Source organism: Rhinatrema bivittatum, chromosome 13 (genome assembly GCF_901001135.1).
Source record: "Rhinatrema bivittatum chromosome 13, aRhiBiv1.1, whole genome shotgun sequence".
Taxonomy (NCBI): domain Eukaryota; kingdom Metazoa; phylum Chordata; class Amphibia; order Gymnophiona; family Rhinatrematidae; genus Rhinatrema; species Rhinatrema bivittatum.
In genome coordinates, this window is record NC_042627.1 from 57,083,997 (window position 1) to 57,101,220 (window position 17,224).

At 41.7% G+C, this 17,224-nt stretch overlaps 1 protein-coding gene across 2 annotated transcripts in view; it reads right to left on the reverse strand.

Moving 5' to 3' along the window:
• The window catches only part of MYEF2 (myelin expression factor 2), a 127,287-nt gene that overhangs the window by 45,304 nt on the left and 64,759 nt on the right, over positions 1-17,224 (reverse strand). For both annotated transcript variants that reach the window (XM_029575726.1, XM_029575728.1), the window contains exons 6-13: positions 8,813-9,001; positions 8,324-8,477; positions 2,156-2,205; positions 2,008-2,068; positions 1,384-1,485; positions 1,153-1,203; positions 997-1,056; positions 561-659 (exon numbers count right to left, since the gene is read on the reverse strand). In XM_029575726.1, the coding sequence (XP_029431586.1) occupies positions 561-659; positions 997-1,056; positions 1,153-1,203; positions 1,384-1,485; positions 2,008-2,068; positions 2,156-2,205; positions 8,324-8,477; positions 8,813-9,001 (766 nt within the window). The remainder of the gene's footprint in view (positions 1-560; positions 660-996; positions 1,057-1,152; positions 1,204-1,383; positions 1,486-2,007; positions 2,069-2,155; positions 2,206-8,323; positions 8,478-8,812; positions 9,002-17,224) is intronic.

Below are 17,224 nucleotides of genomic sequence, written 5' to 3' on the forward strand. Positions count from 1 at the left end.
CGTGAGGGAGAACAGAGCACCATCTGTGACCACATGGCTCTGCAGGAAAAAAAGACAGGGGCTCTGCGCGGGAGGCAGGGAGGAGAGTATAGCTAGACATGCTCAGTAGAGCGTGCTGAAAGCTCTAGAATCTTTGAGATAAAAGTTCCATGCTGAGCTCCATCGGATGACTTCATCCATATGCCAAGTCTGCCAACCTGTTTGCCTTTGGAGAAACAGGCATCACACAAACTAACAGGCAACCCATTAACCTCAATGCATATACTTATAGGGCAATGCTCTGAAGAACAATAGCAAAGACATCAGCAAACCCTGGGCATGCACATCAGAAGAATGATTCACTCAAACTCAAGAGACCTAAGTAGGTGGAAAGGAGATTAGGCTCCAAAGAGGAAGCAGCTTAAAATCAGGAGGATTTCATATAAAGAGTTAATAAAAAAAAAAAAAAAAAGCCAAGGGTATATTGCTTGGTCATTGCTCTACTATGCAATACCCATCACAAAAAGATTCCTCCCCAAATTTAAATTTCATAAAAAATTAACAGCCTGTGAATTACTTACTCATTCCTCCAAACGAATCTCCAAAACCACGGGCCATCCCCATATCACTGCGAGCAAAGTCTCGATCCATGCTTCCTCCAAGTCCACCACGGAACATATCTTTAAAAAAAAAAAAGCCACATACAAATTGAATAGACAAATTAAAAGAAAGAAAGCTTTTGACAACCACTACTCTGTACGATCATTTAAAAGGAAAATATTTAAGATTCCCTCAAGTACCTTTTGAAACAAAGTTCAACTACCTTGGCTACAAAATAGCTTACTTCCCATTCTACCTATACTGAAGAAATGCATACTATTTAACCACAATTTTTACTGGCCTAATAAAAAGGTTGCTCCATCTGCGATACTGTACTAATTCTGATGCAATGATGGAAATGATATTCCCTTCCCATAACATATGTAGAAGCCACAAAACTAAATTGCAAGTATATACCTGCCATTCTGTTCATTCCGCCGAATCCCATATTCATGCCTTCCATTGTACCATATCCTACTACAATGTAAACAGTGGGTCAGAAAACATTGCTTTACTGAAAACGTCATTATAAGGAAGTATCAAACAGTATATAGAAAAAATGTAAAAACCTACCTCCTCCCATTCTATTCATGCCTCCAAAACCTGGACCATCCATTCCCATACCTTAAATAAAACAATCGGGTTTTCTTTATTTATAAAAAGGAATGGAGGATTTGCTTCATTACAATCCATATTTCTGTGCCTTCTAAATTTTATAAGTAGATACACCTGAAGCATGTCAAAATTAAGAAAATTTCTGAAAAGTGAAAAGACAAGCAAAAATGGGAAACTAGAATGATTTACCTCCTGAACCCATGTTTCCCATTCCACTGCCCATGCTCAAATGTGTTGCATTAATGGGTTGTCCACCTGGTCCAAGTCCCATTCCAATACCTCCAAGTCCACCTTTGAAACAAAAAAAGAAAAAGAAATGGTTTTACATTTCACCATCAGGATTCAAATACTTTGACAAGTTGCTTACTGCCAAAACAGAATATCACTCAGAATAAAAACAGGATAAATGCTATGGCATAAGTTGCTGAAATTCACCGGCCTAAATAGGAAGGTGGTCTTTCCCCAAAGTGAGATACGTTTCAATTACTCTCGACATACAGGTCTAGAGAAGCTCAGGCATGCTGACATATTACTTATTTAGTACTGCAAAATGGAAGCCTCTCTTGCAGTGCTACCTGATAAAACAATGAGATAAATGGTCTTATGAGCAGAAGCTGGAATATTGTATGTTCAAGAGAAAATAGTTTGCTACTCTCAATGTTCAGTAAACAGACTGCAATAGCCAACTCAGTGTTCTTCATAAAATCATTATGAAATCTTAAAGCAAAGTACTAGAAAATCACAATTATGTACTGGAAAGCACTGCAAAATTAACAAGGATTAGTTAAATAAAAGTGTATTCCTAATACTCACGAGGCAGCTGTGATTTACTTTCCATTAAACGGAAATCATCCTGAGGGATTGATTTGTCATCCTGTCATAAGTAGAAAAGCAAGATAAGATGGCAACACTTACAAATCCTGAATAATTTATATGTTTAAAAGGGATGGAAGATACTTACCATTTTCACATGCATAGGTCTATCAAATAAAAACTGTCCATTGAACATAGCTTTGAAGATTACAAGTCAAGGAGAAAAGGATACAACAAAAGCTATTATAAAATAAAAAGATTATCTAAAGAAGACCTGCTAGCCAGGATTGTTAGCCATGAGACAGGGCTCACAATTCTGGATGGCAAGAGAAGCATATGATTGTTAAATGATTCTCAAAGAAAATTTCTGAAACCACACTAAAAAATACATTATACATCCAGAATTTGGACTAATTTTACACGGGGCTGTTTTTAGCTATATGTATGCATCCATTATTTGGGCTTATTTTAAAATAGATGAGGTAAAATTTGAAGTACAGTATTTTTCAATCACACAGATGCTACAAAACATTCTAATTTCTGAGCAGGTCTTGAATTGAAGATGACAGGATTCATGATATTTTGGATTTTATGGCTTTCGTTGTATTCTAGAGAAAAATGATTAAGACAAATAATTAGGGTATTTGTCTTTGCTCTAAAATAATTTTAAGCAAATTACCTAGGTACTGAGCAAATGTATTGTGGTTGCTGTCATACATAAGAAAAAAATTGAAAACCTATTTATATTCAAATGACATTATAAAACAGTAGAGATATCAGATAGTGAAAACTAGTAATGAAAAGCAGAAAACATTAACAGTTCAAGTACATTGGAGCAGACATTACAGAAAATGTTACATCAAAGAAAGTAAAAAGAAGAATAGCCATCGTCATTGGACAGCTAGCAAAGCTGAAGAAAACCTAGATTAGCATTATCACAATAAAAACAGGATGCTAATTATACATATACCCTTGTACTTCATACACAAAGGGGGGGGCAGAGGGCTGCAGGGAAGGATGAAAGATATGATTCCTTACTTGCAATCATAAGATAAATGTCCAAACCACTGAAACAAGACGACTTAGTAACAATTCCGCATGGTGGTGTGTGGATGCAAAAAGGGAAAGGAAGACCTAAGACAAGTTGAACCACTAACAGAGCCTGGGCGGTATTAAAACTGACTATACAACTGCTTTTTATACAAAGACAGCAAAAACAATAGAAGAAAGTGGTTGCTACATTAAAAAAGTCGCCCACTGCTTGACACCTCACCAATTAATGGGACTGAACCAAAAACGATATTAGCAAAGGGAAATCTTATCTTAAAAAAAACTAATAATAATTTGTAAGTGAAGTGGATAAATATATTGACATGGGTGAGTTGGTTCATATAGTGTACCTGGATTTTCACAAAGTCCCTCATGAATGCCTCCTATTCCTAATGGGCCGGATTTTAAGTGCCCTGCGCGCGTAAATCCGGCATAGGCCACCGGCGCGCGCAGAGCCCCGGGGCTTTGTAAAAGGGGCGTGTCCTAAATGACGCAGCTTTTCGGGGGTGTGACAGCATTGCGGGGGCGGGCCCGGGGGCATGGCGCCGGCCCGGGGGCGTGGTCGAGGCATCCAGACCAGCCCCCAGGTCCTATGATGGCGCGCCAGCAGCCTGCTGGTGCGCCAAATTTACGTCTGCTTTTAGCAGGCGTAAATCGTGCAACAAAGGTAAGGGGGGGTTTAGATAGGGCCGGGGGGGGGGGGGGGGGGGGGGGCGCGAAGGAAAGTTCCCTCCGAGGCCGCTCCGATTTCGGAGTGGCCTCGGAGGGAACAGGCAGCACGCGCTGGGCTCGGCGCGCAGGTTGCACAAATGTGCACCCCCTTGCGCACGCCGACCCCGGATTTTATAAGAATCATGCGGATCTTATAAAATCCAGCGTACCTTTGTTCATGCCTGGTGCGCGAACAAAAGTACGCGCTCGTGCAAAATTATAAAATCTACCGCAATGAGTCTATGTTCTAATGTGGATTATTAACTGGTTAAAGGACTGGAAAAAAATTGGTTCTTAACCTAATTTACTTTCCTTGAGTCCTACCAAACCAGTTCAGATGTGTGGGTTTTCTTCCACTACCAGCAGATGGAGACAGTTATTTTGCTCATATCACATTATATAGGGTACTGTGCCACCCGCAGCTCTTCAGTATTCTGCATCAAACATTTTAACTCCTTCCCCCTACAAGCAGGGGAGGTTGTAGGTGGGCCCCAATTGAGTCTAATCCTCCATAAGATACAAACATATTATAAACTCAAAATTCAAACTATCTGGCAGAAGAATCAAACACTAAAAAGCAGGCTGCAGACTAAAAACAGGTGGAAATCTGGACTGGTCTGGTAGGACTCAAAGAAAATTAGCAGTTAAAAACCAAACTTTTCATTCATTATCCAACCAGACCAGTCCACATGTACCCAACCCACCCCTTAAGGAAGGAACCTGGTAAGCCTGTTCTCAAGATACACACACCAAAGAGGCAGTTTGGGTGTTTAAGATAACAGGGAAAGAACATTTTGAAGGTGTCATCTGTGACGTACCACCACATGTGTGAGATCAGGGGGCAGTTAATGTCTCCCCCCATCTATAGCCTTCCTGACAACATTAGAGGTACGTACACAGGTGTTTTGGAAAAAGATTAAAGGCCGAACCCTAGTAGCATGAGTTATTTTTATTTTGCAGATGTTTTAAAGCCTTTAGTTTATATTGTTTACATTTTACTGGCAGTTGCTGGGAGGTATTTTAAGTCTTCTTTAAAATGGTGTGATGTTTTACAATTCAGTTTTAATTGTTTTGAGATGGTCATTTTGAATAGATATTTTATATGGTTTTATTGTTTATTTGGTTTGAATGTGAACTATTATGTATGCTTCAGACTTAAGTCACTTTGATTAGGCAAGTTATAAATTTGTTAAATTTCTAATATGAACATTCAACCAACACTGTTTACAGAAAGCATGCAAGGAAGCCCATGTTGCTCTGCATATCTCCTTCAGAGAGACTAAGCGAAGTTCTGCCCATGTGGCAGCCTGTGCCCTAGTGGAATACGCCGTAAGACCATTGTATACCACTAGACCCTTAAAAACACAACCCAAACCGATCTCTTTAAGCCACCCTGCTATTGTGGCCTTTGATGCAACCTATCCTCTTCTGACCACTTCCAAAAGGATTTCTCTCTTTAAAGTATCTAAATAATGCTCTTCATACATCTAAGTGAAGCTCCTTAAACCTCTGTCAAAAATCACACTTCAAGAAGGTGGGCAATTCTGACTGGCCCAAATAAAAAGACAAAATTGCTTTCATCAAAGAAAGGAGGAACCATAGATGCCCCTCTCTGAAAACTTCATAACCAGTTCTCTACACTATAAGGCCTGGATGCTCTAAAATGCACCTTGCTGAACAAATCAAAGAGAACTTAAGCATTTGATCTTTAATAGACTCTTCTGATGGGTTCAAATGGGGCTTTACACAAAAGTCACAAAAAAAAAATTGATATCCCATGAGGGACTGGATTTCCAAATCTGATGGTGCAAATGCTTCGCTCCCTTAAAAAAATATATATATATCAGGAAAGCAGATGACATCCTCTTTACCCTCCCTTGAAGGAATTCTGTACCAGGTCCTTCTGTAACCTGTATGGGAAAAAAAAAAAAAAAAAGACAGAACCTGTGACATTTTGAAAGGGGGAAACTCCCTGCCTCGGCACAATTTTCAATCTTCCAGATTTGGTTTATTTCCAGATCTGGAAATTTTGCAGGAGTGTAGACTTTTCTTAGCTGCAAAGTGATCACCATCTCTGAAATATCCTCTACACCTCAGCCACTTCATTTTAATGGCCAGGTCCACAAGACAAAAAAAGGAACCAGGTCTTTCAGGGATTCAAGACCACCTAGGCAGTTCTTCCACTTTGAGCTTCTTTAGAACTGCATACTGGGGTGCCCAGGTCAATTTGACACCACCAGAACCACCTGTGATTCTGCTTAAATACTGTCCATACCCACAATAAATGCAGCCAATAACACCTGCAGATAAATCTCTGCCCATTTGAACAACTGGACCACTTTCAAAGATTTCTGGTGCCTCTGACAGCTCATATATGCCACCACTGTGGCAGTCAGAAAATATTTGCCACTCTCCCTTCAACCATTAGGATAAACTCCTGTAAGGCTCTACTTTCTAAAAGACTGATGGGATCTTGATGCCTCTCAAGTTCCAGCACCCCTTGGCTGACCTGCCATGACAATGTATTCCACATCTACTCGGAGAGTTCTCTTTTGTGACCACTATCCAATCTGGAGCCTCCAAGACGCCCCTAGACAGACTCTGAACAGATAGCCGCCAAGACTGTCTCTGGATGCCAGATCTAGTCTGTTTCATCTCATAGTACTGTGGATAAGCTTTCCAACAAGCCAGAAGAGACCTTTGCAAAGGTTACATGTATGTCCTGGTCCACTGTACTAGAAACCAAGGTTGCCACTATGGATCTTTGTCCTATAGGTAATCCCAAACTCTGAGGGACCTGAAATACAATAGATTCCAAACCTACAAGGCGAGCTTGGATATTCTGTCCAGTGTTAAAGTATTTTCCCTTCTGAGTATCAAAACAACTTCCCAGGAACTTGAAGACTTCAGTCAGTATCAGCTTCCTCTTGGAAAAATGTATTATCAAACCCAGGTCCTGTAGGAGTTTTACCACCATGACTGTCCATATTTAGTACTCTACTGCTGACCACCCGAATCTGCCAATTATCAAGATAGGTGAACCAGTACACCTTCCTTGCATAGAGCCGCTGCCATAACTTTGAAAACATACCTAGGACAGTGTCCAAGCCAAACAGAAGCACACAAAACTAGAAGCACTCTCTCAGAACCTCAAAACTGGAAAACCAGATGGGTAAGCCAAATCAGAATATGCAAGAACACCTCAAGAGAGATCTAGGTACATAAACACTTCCTTTCTCACTGCTACTACAAATGACAGAAGTCTCCATGTGAAAATGCAGAGCCATTTCCTTGCTCAAGGTCCAGGATAGGCTCTCTTTATGATCACCACTGCCCAACTCTCTACCCAGCCAAAGCAGGTGCACCAAAGACCCATTGCTGCTGAGCTCTTGCACTGCCTCCCAGAAATAGCACTTCCTGCACTTAGTGGGAGCCACATTATAACACGGCAAAAAAAACATATCAGTCAATCTTCTTGTTAATTCGTCAGCATGCCCGTCAGCAAAGAGTACCTGAATGAATATGAAGGATCCATCCCCCACCCCACTACAGAGAAGTAGATAATCCTCTGGTGGAATCTGTTTTCTTTCCTTTCTTTTTAATTAATAACTTTGCTGTTCCTTCACATGTCCACAGAACGAGAACATAGAATAGGAAATAAAATCACTTCCCTGGAATGAACAGCTCAACTTTACAATCACCCTTCTTGTGGGTGGGGTGAGGAGGAGGAAGAAAAAGCAGGATTCCCCAGGCTTTCAGCCCCCTCCCCCTAAAAAAAAAAAAAAAAAAAGAAAGAAAGAAAGAAAGAAAAAAAAGGGAGGGACATAGTATATAGGGTCATATCAGCAAAGCACATTCTTTCCCCATCTGATGGTAGAGGAGCATAATACATGAGCCTGGACTGGTGGGAAAATAAAGAATGATCATTTCTTTCAACAGAGAAAGGTAAATAGTGATGTGTCCAAGGAATCTGTATTGAGACAAGTTCTTACTATATTTATACATAACTTGGAAGAGAGACTAAACAGAGATGATTAAATCTGCAAATGACAAATTATTCAAAGTTGTTAGATCACAAGCATATTAAGAGAAATTGCTAAAGGACCTAGCAAGATTGTGTGATGAAATTTATTGTAGATTTAACTGCAAATTGATGCACATAGGAAAGAATCTGAGATGGGCGAACAAAACCCTAAGGTAAGTAAAACATTAAATACTTGTATAGAAATGGGAAAGAGCTATATCTGGAAAGCCATGTACACTATTACTCACTGCACAGGGAATAAAATCCCAGATCTAGAAGCAGTCATGGAAAATGATTTACATATAATGGCTGTCACGGAGATGTGGTTCCCAGAAAAACCAAGACTGGCATATAGTTATATCAGGCTACAATCTATTCAGGAAAGACCAGGTAGGACAGAATAAAGAAACACCACACTCCAAAATACAGAAAGGTTGGGAACAATGCCAGCAAGCACAATATACTCAATTTGCTGAATTTTGACAATGTATTTTCATAACAAGTATTACAATTACACAAAAATTAGGATACAGATAGCCTGAACTGCTTCAAGGGCTTGCTCAAAAGTGATAGTTCCCATGCCTCGACTCTTGCCATCCTTGTCTTCTTTTATGTCTGCTCTTTTCACAGTTCCCGCCATGGAGAATACCTCTTTGAGTTTCTTCCAGCCAACTTTGAAATCAAGCTTTAACACAATGACATGTTATCAATGATTAGATCTACAGTGTTTTTTGTGCACAAAGTATATTTTAAGTTAACAACTTAGCAATTATTCTTTTCCAGTAGCCATGAAGTCTATGTAGGTAAACCAATTTGACTTTTCCCAGCAAATATATCCATTCTGTGTTGATCAGTCCCAACCATGATTAACAGGACTGGGCCTACTATATAAATCAAAACTACATAATGAACCTTGAAAAGGTTCAGTGAATTTCTATACTGGAACCAGGGAAGAGAAGCAGATTGCACTAATATTTAAGTCATCATCCATTTTAGTCTGTGTAACATGCATAAACTTACATTAGCAACAAAAATAGTGGATCCAAGTCTTCCAGCTTGCAAAGCGTTAATAATCTCTGGAGGTATATTTGGATTATTAAGAATAGAAGGTGGCAGATTCATTATTCCAGGGCCCCCATCAGAGCCATGTCCTGGGAATGATTGTCCCACACGGTTTAATACCCTTCGTGCATGCTCTCCATCAGGATCCTAGAATACACATTTAATAATTATGAATGCAATACCACCACAAAAAAAATCTATGAACATTATGTGACAAGTCAATACTTAGCCCAATATCTAGAAAAAAGCCTGTAGACTTGCAAGGAAGAGGCTGGAAGGAGGGAGAGAATCTGGACTGATGTATGGGAAGGAAGAGAAAAATGAAAAAAAAAAAAGAGCAAAACAGAAGTTATCTGGCTTCTAAAGTGTTGTCTTTGTGCATAAATTTTCAAAATCCTTTTCTAAAATTCTGGGGCATTAGGATTTAGAATGAGAAATTACTACTTACCTTATAATTCCTTTTCTTTAGGAAAATCAGATGAATCCAGAACAAGTGGGTTATGCACCTCTACCAGCAGATGGAACAAACTGACACCACAGTATATATACCCCTGCAATGACATCTGCCTGCCAGTATTTTCTTCAAAAGCAACTGTGGACAGACTAGCAAAAAACTTGATTTAAAACAGGAACCATTTCAATACTCTGCCAACAGGCAACACTGAGCTCAGATTAGAATATTACATTAGTCTAGGGACTGGACTAACACTTACCAGTAATCCCTGTCATAGGTAGTCACAGAAGAGGACCATACAACAATCATTCGGGAAGGAAGCCAGATTCATCTGACTATCCTAAAGGAAAAGGAAATTATCAGGTAAGTAGTAATTTCTCGTTTCTTAGCGTCCAGTCAGATGACTCCAGAACAAGTAGGATATACCCAAGCTACTGCTGAATAGGGCAGGAGGTCCAGTCAAAACCGCACACACAAAGGCTACATCCTCGCAGGCCTGAACATCCAGATGATAATACCCGAAAAAGGTGTGCAGGGAGGATCACATTGCAGCTCGGCAAATGTCAACAGGAGACAATCTAACCTCTGCCTGAGCCCTAGTGGAATGAGCCCTAACCTGACTAGGTAATGGCTTTCCAGCATCCATGTCTACCTCCTTAATCCAGCGAACTATTGTATCCCACGAATCTGCCTCTCTGTCTAGTACTGTTGTGAAGGACAAACTTGCTATCAGACTTCCACAAACGCTCAATAACCTCTAGATTCCTGACAATGTGTCTCCTGACATCCAAGGGTCGCGACAGACCATACTCATCTACAGATAATAGAAGGACTAGGGGGCACTCCATAAGAACATAAGAAATTGCCATGCTGGGTCAGACCAAGGGTCCATCAAGCCCAGCATCCTGTTTCCAACAGAGGCCAAAACCAGGCCACAAGAACCTGGCAATTACCAAAACACTAAGAAGATCCCATGCTACTGGTAAAATTGATTAATTGCCATTAATGGACTTCTCCTCCAAGAACTTATCCAAACCTTTTTTTAACCCAGCTACACTAACTGCACTAACTACATCCTCTGGCAACAAATTCCAGAGCTTTATTGTGTGTTGAGTGAAAAAGAATTTTCTCCGATTAGTCTTAAATGTGCTACTTACTAACTTCATGGAATGCCCCCTAGTCCTTCTATTATTCAAAAGTGAAAATAACCGAGTCACATCTTCTCGTTCAAGACCTCTCATGATCTTAAAGACCTCTATCATATCCCCCCTCAGCCGTCTCTTCTCCAAGCTGAACAGCCCTAACCTCTTCAGCCTTTCCTCATAGGGAAGCTGTTCCATCCCCTTTATCATTTTGGTTGCCCTTCTCTGAACCTTCTCCATCGCAACTATATCTTTGAGATGCGGCGACCAGAATTGTACACAGTATTCGAGGTGTAGTTTCACCATGGAGCGATATAGAGGCATTATGACATTTTCCGTTCTATTAATCATTCCCTTCCTAATAATTCCTAACATTCTATTTGCTTTTTTGACTGCTGCAGCACACTGAGCTGACGATTTTAAAGTATTATCCACTATGATGCCTAGATCTTTTTCCTGGGTGGTAGCTCCTAATATGGAACCTAACATCGTGTAACTACAGCAAGGGTTATTTTTCCCTATATGCAACACCTTGCACTTGTCCACATTAAATTTCATCTGCCATTTGGATGCCCAATCTTCAAGTCTTGCAAGGTCCTCCTGCAATGTATCACAGTCTGCTTGTGAATTAACTACTCTGAATAATTTTGTATCATCTGCAAATTTGATAACCTCACTAGTCGTATTCCTTTCCAGATCATTTATATATATATTGAAAAGGACCGGTCCAAGTACAGATCCCTGAGGCACTCCACTGTTTACCCTTTTCCACTGAGAAAATTGACCATTTAATCCTACTCTGTTTCCTGTCTTAATCAGCTTGTAATCCATGAAAGGACATAGCCTCCTATCCCATGACTTTTTAGTTTTCGTAGAAGCCTCTCATGAGGGACTTTGTCAAATGCCTTCTGAAAATCCAAATACACTACATCTACTGGTTCACCTTTATCCACATGTTTATTAACCCCTTCAAAAAAATGAAGCAGATTTGTTAGGCAAGACTTCCCTTGGGTAAATCCATGTTGACTATGTTCCATTAAATCATGTCTTTCTATATGCTTTACAATTTTGTTCTTGAGAATAGTTTCCACTATTTTTCCCAGCACTGAAGTCAGGCTCACTGGTCTATAGTTACCCGGATCGCCCTTGGAGCCTTTTTTAAATATTGGGGTTACATTGGCCACCCTCCAGTCTTCAGGTACAATGGATGATTTTAATGATAGGCTACAGATTTTAACTAATAGACCAGAAATTTCATTTTTTAGTTCCTTCAGAACCCTAGGATGCATACCATCCGGTCCAGGTGATTTGCTACTCTTTAGATTGTCAATCTGGCCTACTACATCTTCCATGAAGTTAGCAAGTAGCACATTTAAGACTAATCAGAGAAAATTCTCACTCTACGCACAATTAAGCTCTGGAATTTGTTGCCAGAGGATTTGGTTAGTGCAGTTAGTGTAGCTGGGTTTAAAAAAGGTTTGGATAAGTTCTTGGAGAAGTCCATTAACTACTATCAATCAAGTTGACTTAGGGATTGGCCTCTGCTATTATTGGCATCAATAGCATGGGATCTTCTTGGTGTTTGGGTACTTGCCAGGTTCGGCCTCTGTTGGAAACAGGATGCTGGGCTTGCTGGACTCTTGGTCTGACAATTTTTTATGTTCTTACCTCTCTCTGTCCAGAGATGGCAGGGAGATGGACTGATTCAAGTGAAACTCAGTGACCACCTTCGGTAAAAAGGAAGTCATGGGGAGAAGTAGCTCCCGGCAAGACTAGGCTTACAGCTCGGAAACACTACGCGCAGAACAAATTGCTACATGGAAAACTGTTTTCAAGGTCAGCAACTGCAAGGACAGAGTATGTAGCGGTCTAAACTTAGGGCCTGCCAGAAAAATCAAAATGAAAATAAGACTCCATAGGGGCATCAGAAACCGCAAAGGATGACAAATGTTTCACTCCTTTCAGAAAACAGGCCACCTCAGGATGAGCTGAAACAGGCGAGAGCCACTAATGTACCTTTAAGAAATTAAGAGCCAAGCCTTTATTCAAGCCATCCTGCAAAAATTTCAAAATGTGTGGAATCTTAACTAAGGAAGGAAGAGTATTTTGATCCTCACACCAAGCCTCAAAACGTTCTCCAAACCTGCACATAGGCCAAGGAAGCGGAGAACCTTCTAGCTCTTAGCAAGTTGGAAATCACTGCCACAGAGTATCCACATTTCAGTAAGCGAACCCTTTCAGAAGCCTTATCGTAAGACAAAATAGAGTCTGATCTTCGTGAAGAACAGGTCCCTGTGGCAACAAGTTTCTGTGTGCTGGAAGTTGAAGAGGCAAATCCACTAGGAGCCTCTGCAGATCTGCATATCACGTCTCCTGGGCCAATCTAGAGCGACCAAAAGTACCATCCCCTGCAAATCATTCAGACCAACATGGGCTATGGAGGAAAGGATTATAGCAACTTGTCTTCCAGCCACTCCTGCACCTGGGCATCGATCATCAATGACTTTGGATCTCTTCTGCGGCAGAAGAAATCACAGAACTTTTGCCAACAGGTCTAGGAACAGGAGACCCCAGTGATCCCGAATCAGCCAAAAAGCCTCTCCTGTGCCCAGACTCTCCCTGCTGAGAAAGTCTGCTCTTACGTTGTCTCTGCCTGCAGTGTGCGAGGCTGAGAACATCTGGAGATTTTATTTATTTATTTATTTATTTATTTGCATCACATCGGTTTCCATGTAACATAAAGTAGCCTATTGGGCTTTACAAAGAACTGATAGGCGAACTGGGTAGCAGGGAAGGTGGGGGGGGGGGGGGGGGGGGGGGGGGGAGAAAACAGGGGTAAAACTGTACAAATTAACAAGCGATATAAAATGGATAGATGCAATGAAAACATTATATACAGGTGAACTTATTTACAGAAATAATCAGGGAGGGGCGTTGCGAGGTGGGTGGAGCAGTTAAATACTTGGTGGGCGAGGGGAGGAGGGGGGATCAAGGGTGTGCTTAGGGGGAGGTGAGAGGGAGTGGGGAGAGGAGTGGAGGGTAGGTGGGTTGGTGATGGGAGATAGGTAAGGAGGTTCAAGTGCACCTCTGCCCATTCCATAATTTCTTGTGACACCCGTTGGCTCAGTACCTCCCTGCCTATTGATTTAAGCCACAGTCATTGCATTGTCTGACATTATTCGGACTGATTAATCCTGCAGCCTGTTGCCGAACTGTAAACATACCAACCAGACTGCCATGGCTTCCAGCTGATTGATGTTCCAGAGAGACTCTTCTACACTCCAGTGCCCTTGTGCTGTCAGCTCCTGACAGTAAGCTCCCCAACCAAGGAGACTCATCTGTTGTCAGAACTAACCAGGCTGGTGGGGATAGGGAAACTCCCTTCCGTAGATCTGCATGCAGCCACAACTGCAGTTGGGAGGAGACCTCCATCGGCAGGTGGAGCGAAATTGAATAGTCCTGAGACTGCGGATTCCACAGAGACAGCAGGGAGCAATGAAGAGGATACATATATGCGCCCTCATCTACGGTACCACTTAAAGAGTCGCCGCTATTAGGCCAAGGACCTGCAGGTAAGACCATACGGTCGGGCGCAGAATGCTCAGATGGAGTTGAGCTAGCAACTTCTGACAAAGCAAATCCCCAGGTATTCCAGCAACTAAGTAGGCCGAAGAATGCTCTTGGCTAGGTTCACCACCCACAACAGGGAAGTCACTTTGTGAGTCACCAGTCAGCTTTCTTCCAGCTACTTGGCGAGAATCAGCCAGTCATCCAAATAGGGGTGTACTAGGATTCTAGCCTCTCTCAACTTTGCAACTATCACCATTACCCTGGAAGAGGTTGTGGAAGCAGTGGCCAGACCAAAGGGCAGCACCCAAAACAAAGTGCTACCCCAGAACCGCAGGATGCATTGATTTCTAGTCTGATGGGAATGCGAGGATATAAGAACATAAGTAATTGACATGCTGGGTCAGACCAAGGGTCCATCAAGCCCAGCATCCTGTTTCCACAGAGGCCAAAACCAGGCCACAAGAACCTGGCAATTACCCAAACACTAAGAAACACCCATGCTACTGATGCAATTAATAGCAGTGGCTATTCCCTAAGTAAACTTGATTAATAGCCATTAATGGACTTCTCCTCCAAGAACTTATCCAAACCTTTTTTGAACCCAGCTACACTAACTGCACTAACCACATCCTCGGGCAACAAATTCCAGAGCTTTATTGTGCATTGAGTGAAAAAGAATTTTCTCCGATTAGTCTTAAATGTGCTACTTGCTAACTTCATGGAATGCCCCCTATTCCTTCTATTATTCGAAAGGGTAAATAACCGAGTCACATCTACTCGTTCAAGACCTCTCATGATCTTAAAGACCTCCATATCACCCCCTCAGCCGCGTCTTCTCCAAGCTGAACAGCCCTAACCTCTTCAGCCTTTCATAAGGGCGCTGTTCCATCCCCTTTATCATTTTGGTAGCCCTTCTCTGTACCTTCTCCATTGCAACTATATCTTTTTTGAGATGCGGCGACCAGAACTGTACACAGTATTCAAGGTGCGGTCTCACCATGGAGCGATACAGAGGCATTATGGCATTTTCCGTTCTATTAACCATTCCCTTCCTAATAATTCTTAACATTCTATTTGCTTTTTTGACTGCTGCAGCACACTGAGCCGACAATTTTAAAGTCTTATCCACTATGATGCCTAGATCTTTTTCCTGGGTGGTAGCTCCTAATATGGAACCTAACATCATGTAACTCGGACATATCTAGAGAGGTCAGAAATTCCCCCGATTGCACGGCCATTATTACTAATGCAATGTTTCCATGCAAAAATTCTTCACTTGCAGATGATGGTTGATGCCCTTGAGGTCCAGAATGGGGAAAGAGCCCGCCTCCTTTGGCACAATGAAATAAATGGAATATTGCCCTGTATTTTCTTGAGACATGGGCACTGTGAGCCGCCAATGTACCCTCCACTGCCTGCTTCTTCTGCGGAGAAGGGCAGGGAAATTCCATGAACACATCCCAAGGAACACTGTGAAACTCCATTGCATATTTTTCTCGTATCACCTCCAGGACCCACTGATCCAATGTGATTTCAACCTACGACTGATAAAAGAGGCATCCCCTTATCACCTGTTCCCGTGGGTAGGTCAGCAAATCTTCATTGGGAGTCTTGGGAGGTGCCACTATTCAAAAGCCTATGCTCCTTCTGTGTTGTCAGGGACGAAAGGACTGAGACCTACCAAAGGGTCGAGTCCTCTGAAAGGTCGCTCCTCTGTAGGGTCGAAAACATTTGAACTTCTAGTGCAACCTCTCACGTCAAAGGAGTGCTGCGTCTGCTTATCCTTCAGCAAATGAGGAATCAGAGATTCGCCCCACTTACTGGCCAGTTTCTCCAACTCACTGCCAAACAAAAGCGAGCCATTAAACAGCAATTTGGTGAGGTAAGCCATTGGAGGTCGCATTGGCCGACCAATTCTTCATAACCGACACCTGGCCACAATTATCAAAACCATCCCTCTGGCTGAAGTGCGGACCAAATCACAGCCCTTCCATAACTGCCCTGGAGTTTACCCCAGAGTCATCAACTTCCTGGAAGAAGCAAACAAGAGTGAGCCAACAAAGAACAAGAAGCTATCTGCAAGGTCATCACTACTGCTTCAAATGCTTAAGGATAGTCTCAATCTTTATCATGAGCATCCTTTAAGGCGCTCCTCCTTCCATAGGAATAGTGGTCCGCATGGAGACTGCACACACAAGTGCATCTACTATCAGAAAATGTTAAGCATGCTCTTACCACTGGATGCAGACGTACAGACCTTCCAAAACCCAACCCCATTTGAAATTAGCCTCTGGAGCACCAATGGACTCCATCACAGGGAAAAAAGGCTTTATGCAAGGAAATCAAAATGGAACTGTCTTTGGCTCAGACACAATCTGTCCCAGGAACTCCAAACATTATTAAGGTCTGGGAAATTAGAGCTGGTAGTTCATCGCTATGAAAGAACCATAACATAATTCTATATGGTTCTAATCCAGGGGAATTTCACCAACCTCAAGAGAGGCAGGATTGGTATCATCCGTGCCATCCAGATCTCTATCCAGAGGCCCCACTGCTGCTCTAGGAGTTCTCCAGCGCTTAATAGAAGGTCCAGGAAAGGTTCCTACTTACTCCTCTGCTCTAAGAGCATTGGACAGGACTGAGAATTGCAACCCCTGGAAAAATTCTACCCATGAAAAAAGTAGAAGTATCCAGACTAGGGAGGTACCCGAGGTGTACTCACTGAGCTACCTTCCCCTGCTGAGGAACCAGTTAGGGGAGTTCCAAGATCAGGCACGGCACCTGAGTCATCTTTACCCAGACCCATAAGCAGCTGGGAAGAACCAGGCTTACTGAAATCAGACAATTCTCCCTGAGCCTCCAAACAGTTCTGGAACAATTAGTGGGACTTCTGGCTGAGATGCCTGAATATGATAAGCAGTGCAAAGAGAAAGACGCTTAGGCTTCTGTGGTACAGGCGTCATTAACTGTTAGTTATTTATTTTTATTTTATTTATTTATTTATTTATTGTTATTTTATCTATTTATTATTACTTCTTAATTGTTAACATTATTATATATATTTTCCTGTTATTTGGATTAACCATGTTCATTGTAAACTGCTAACTTGAAGCGATAGTTACTGTTCATTGTAAACCGGGGTGATATGTATATTATACAGGAACCTCCGGTATATAAATCCTTAAATAAATAAATAAAATTAAG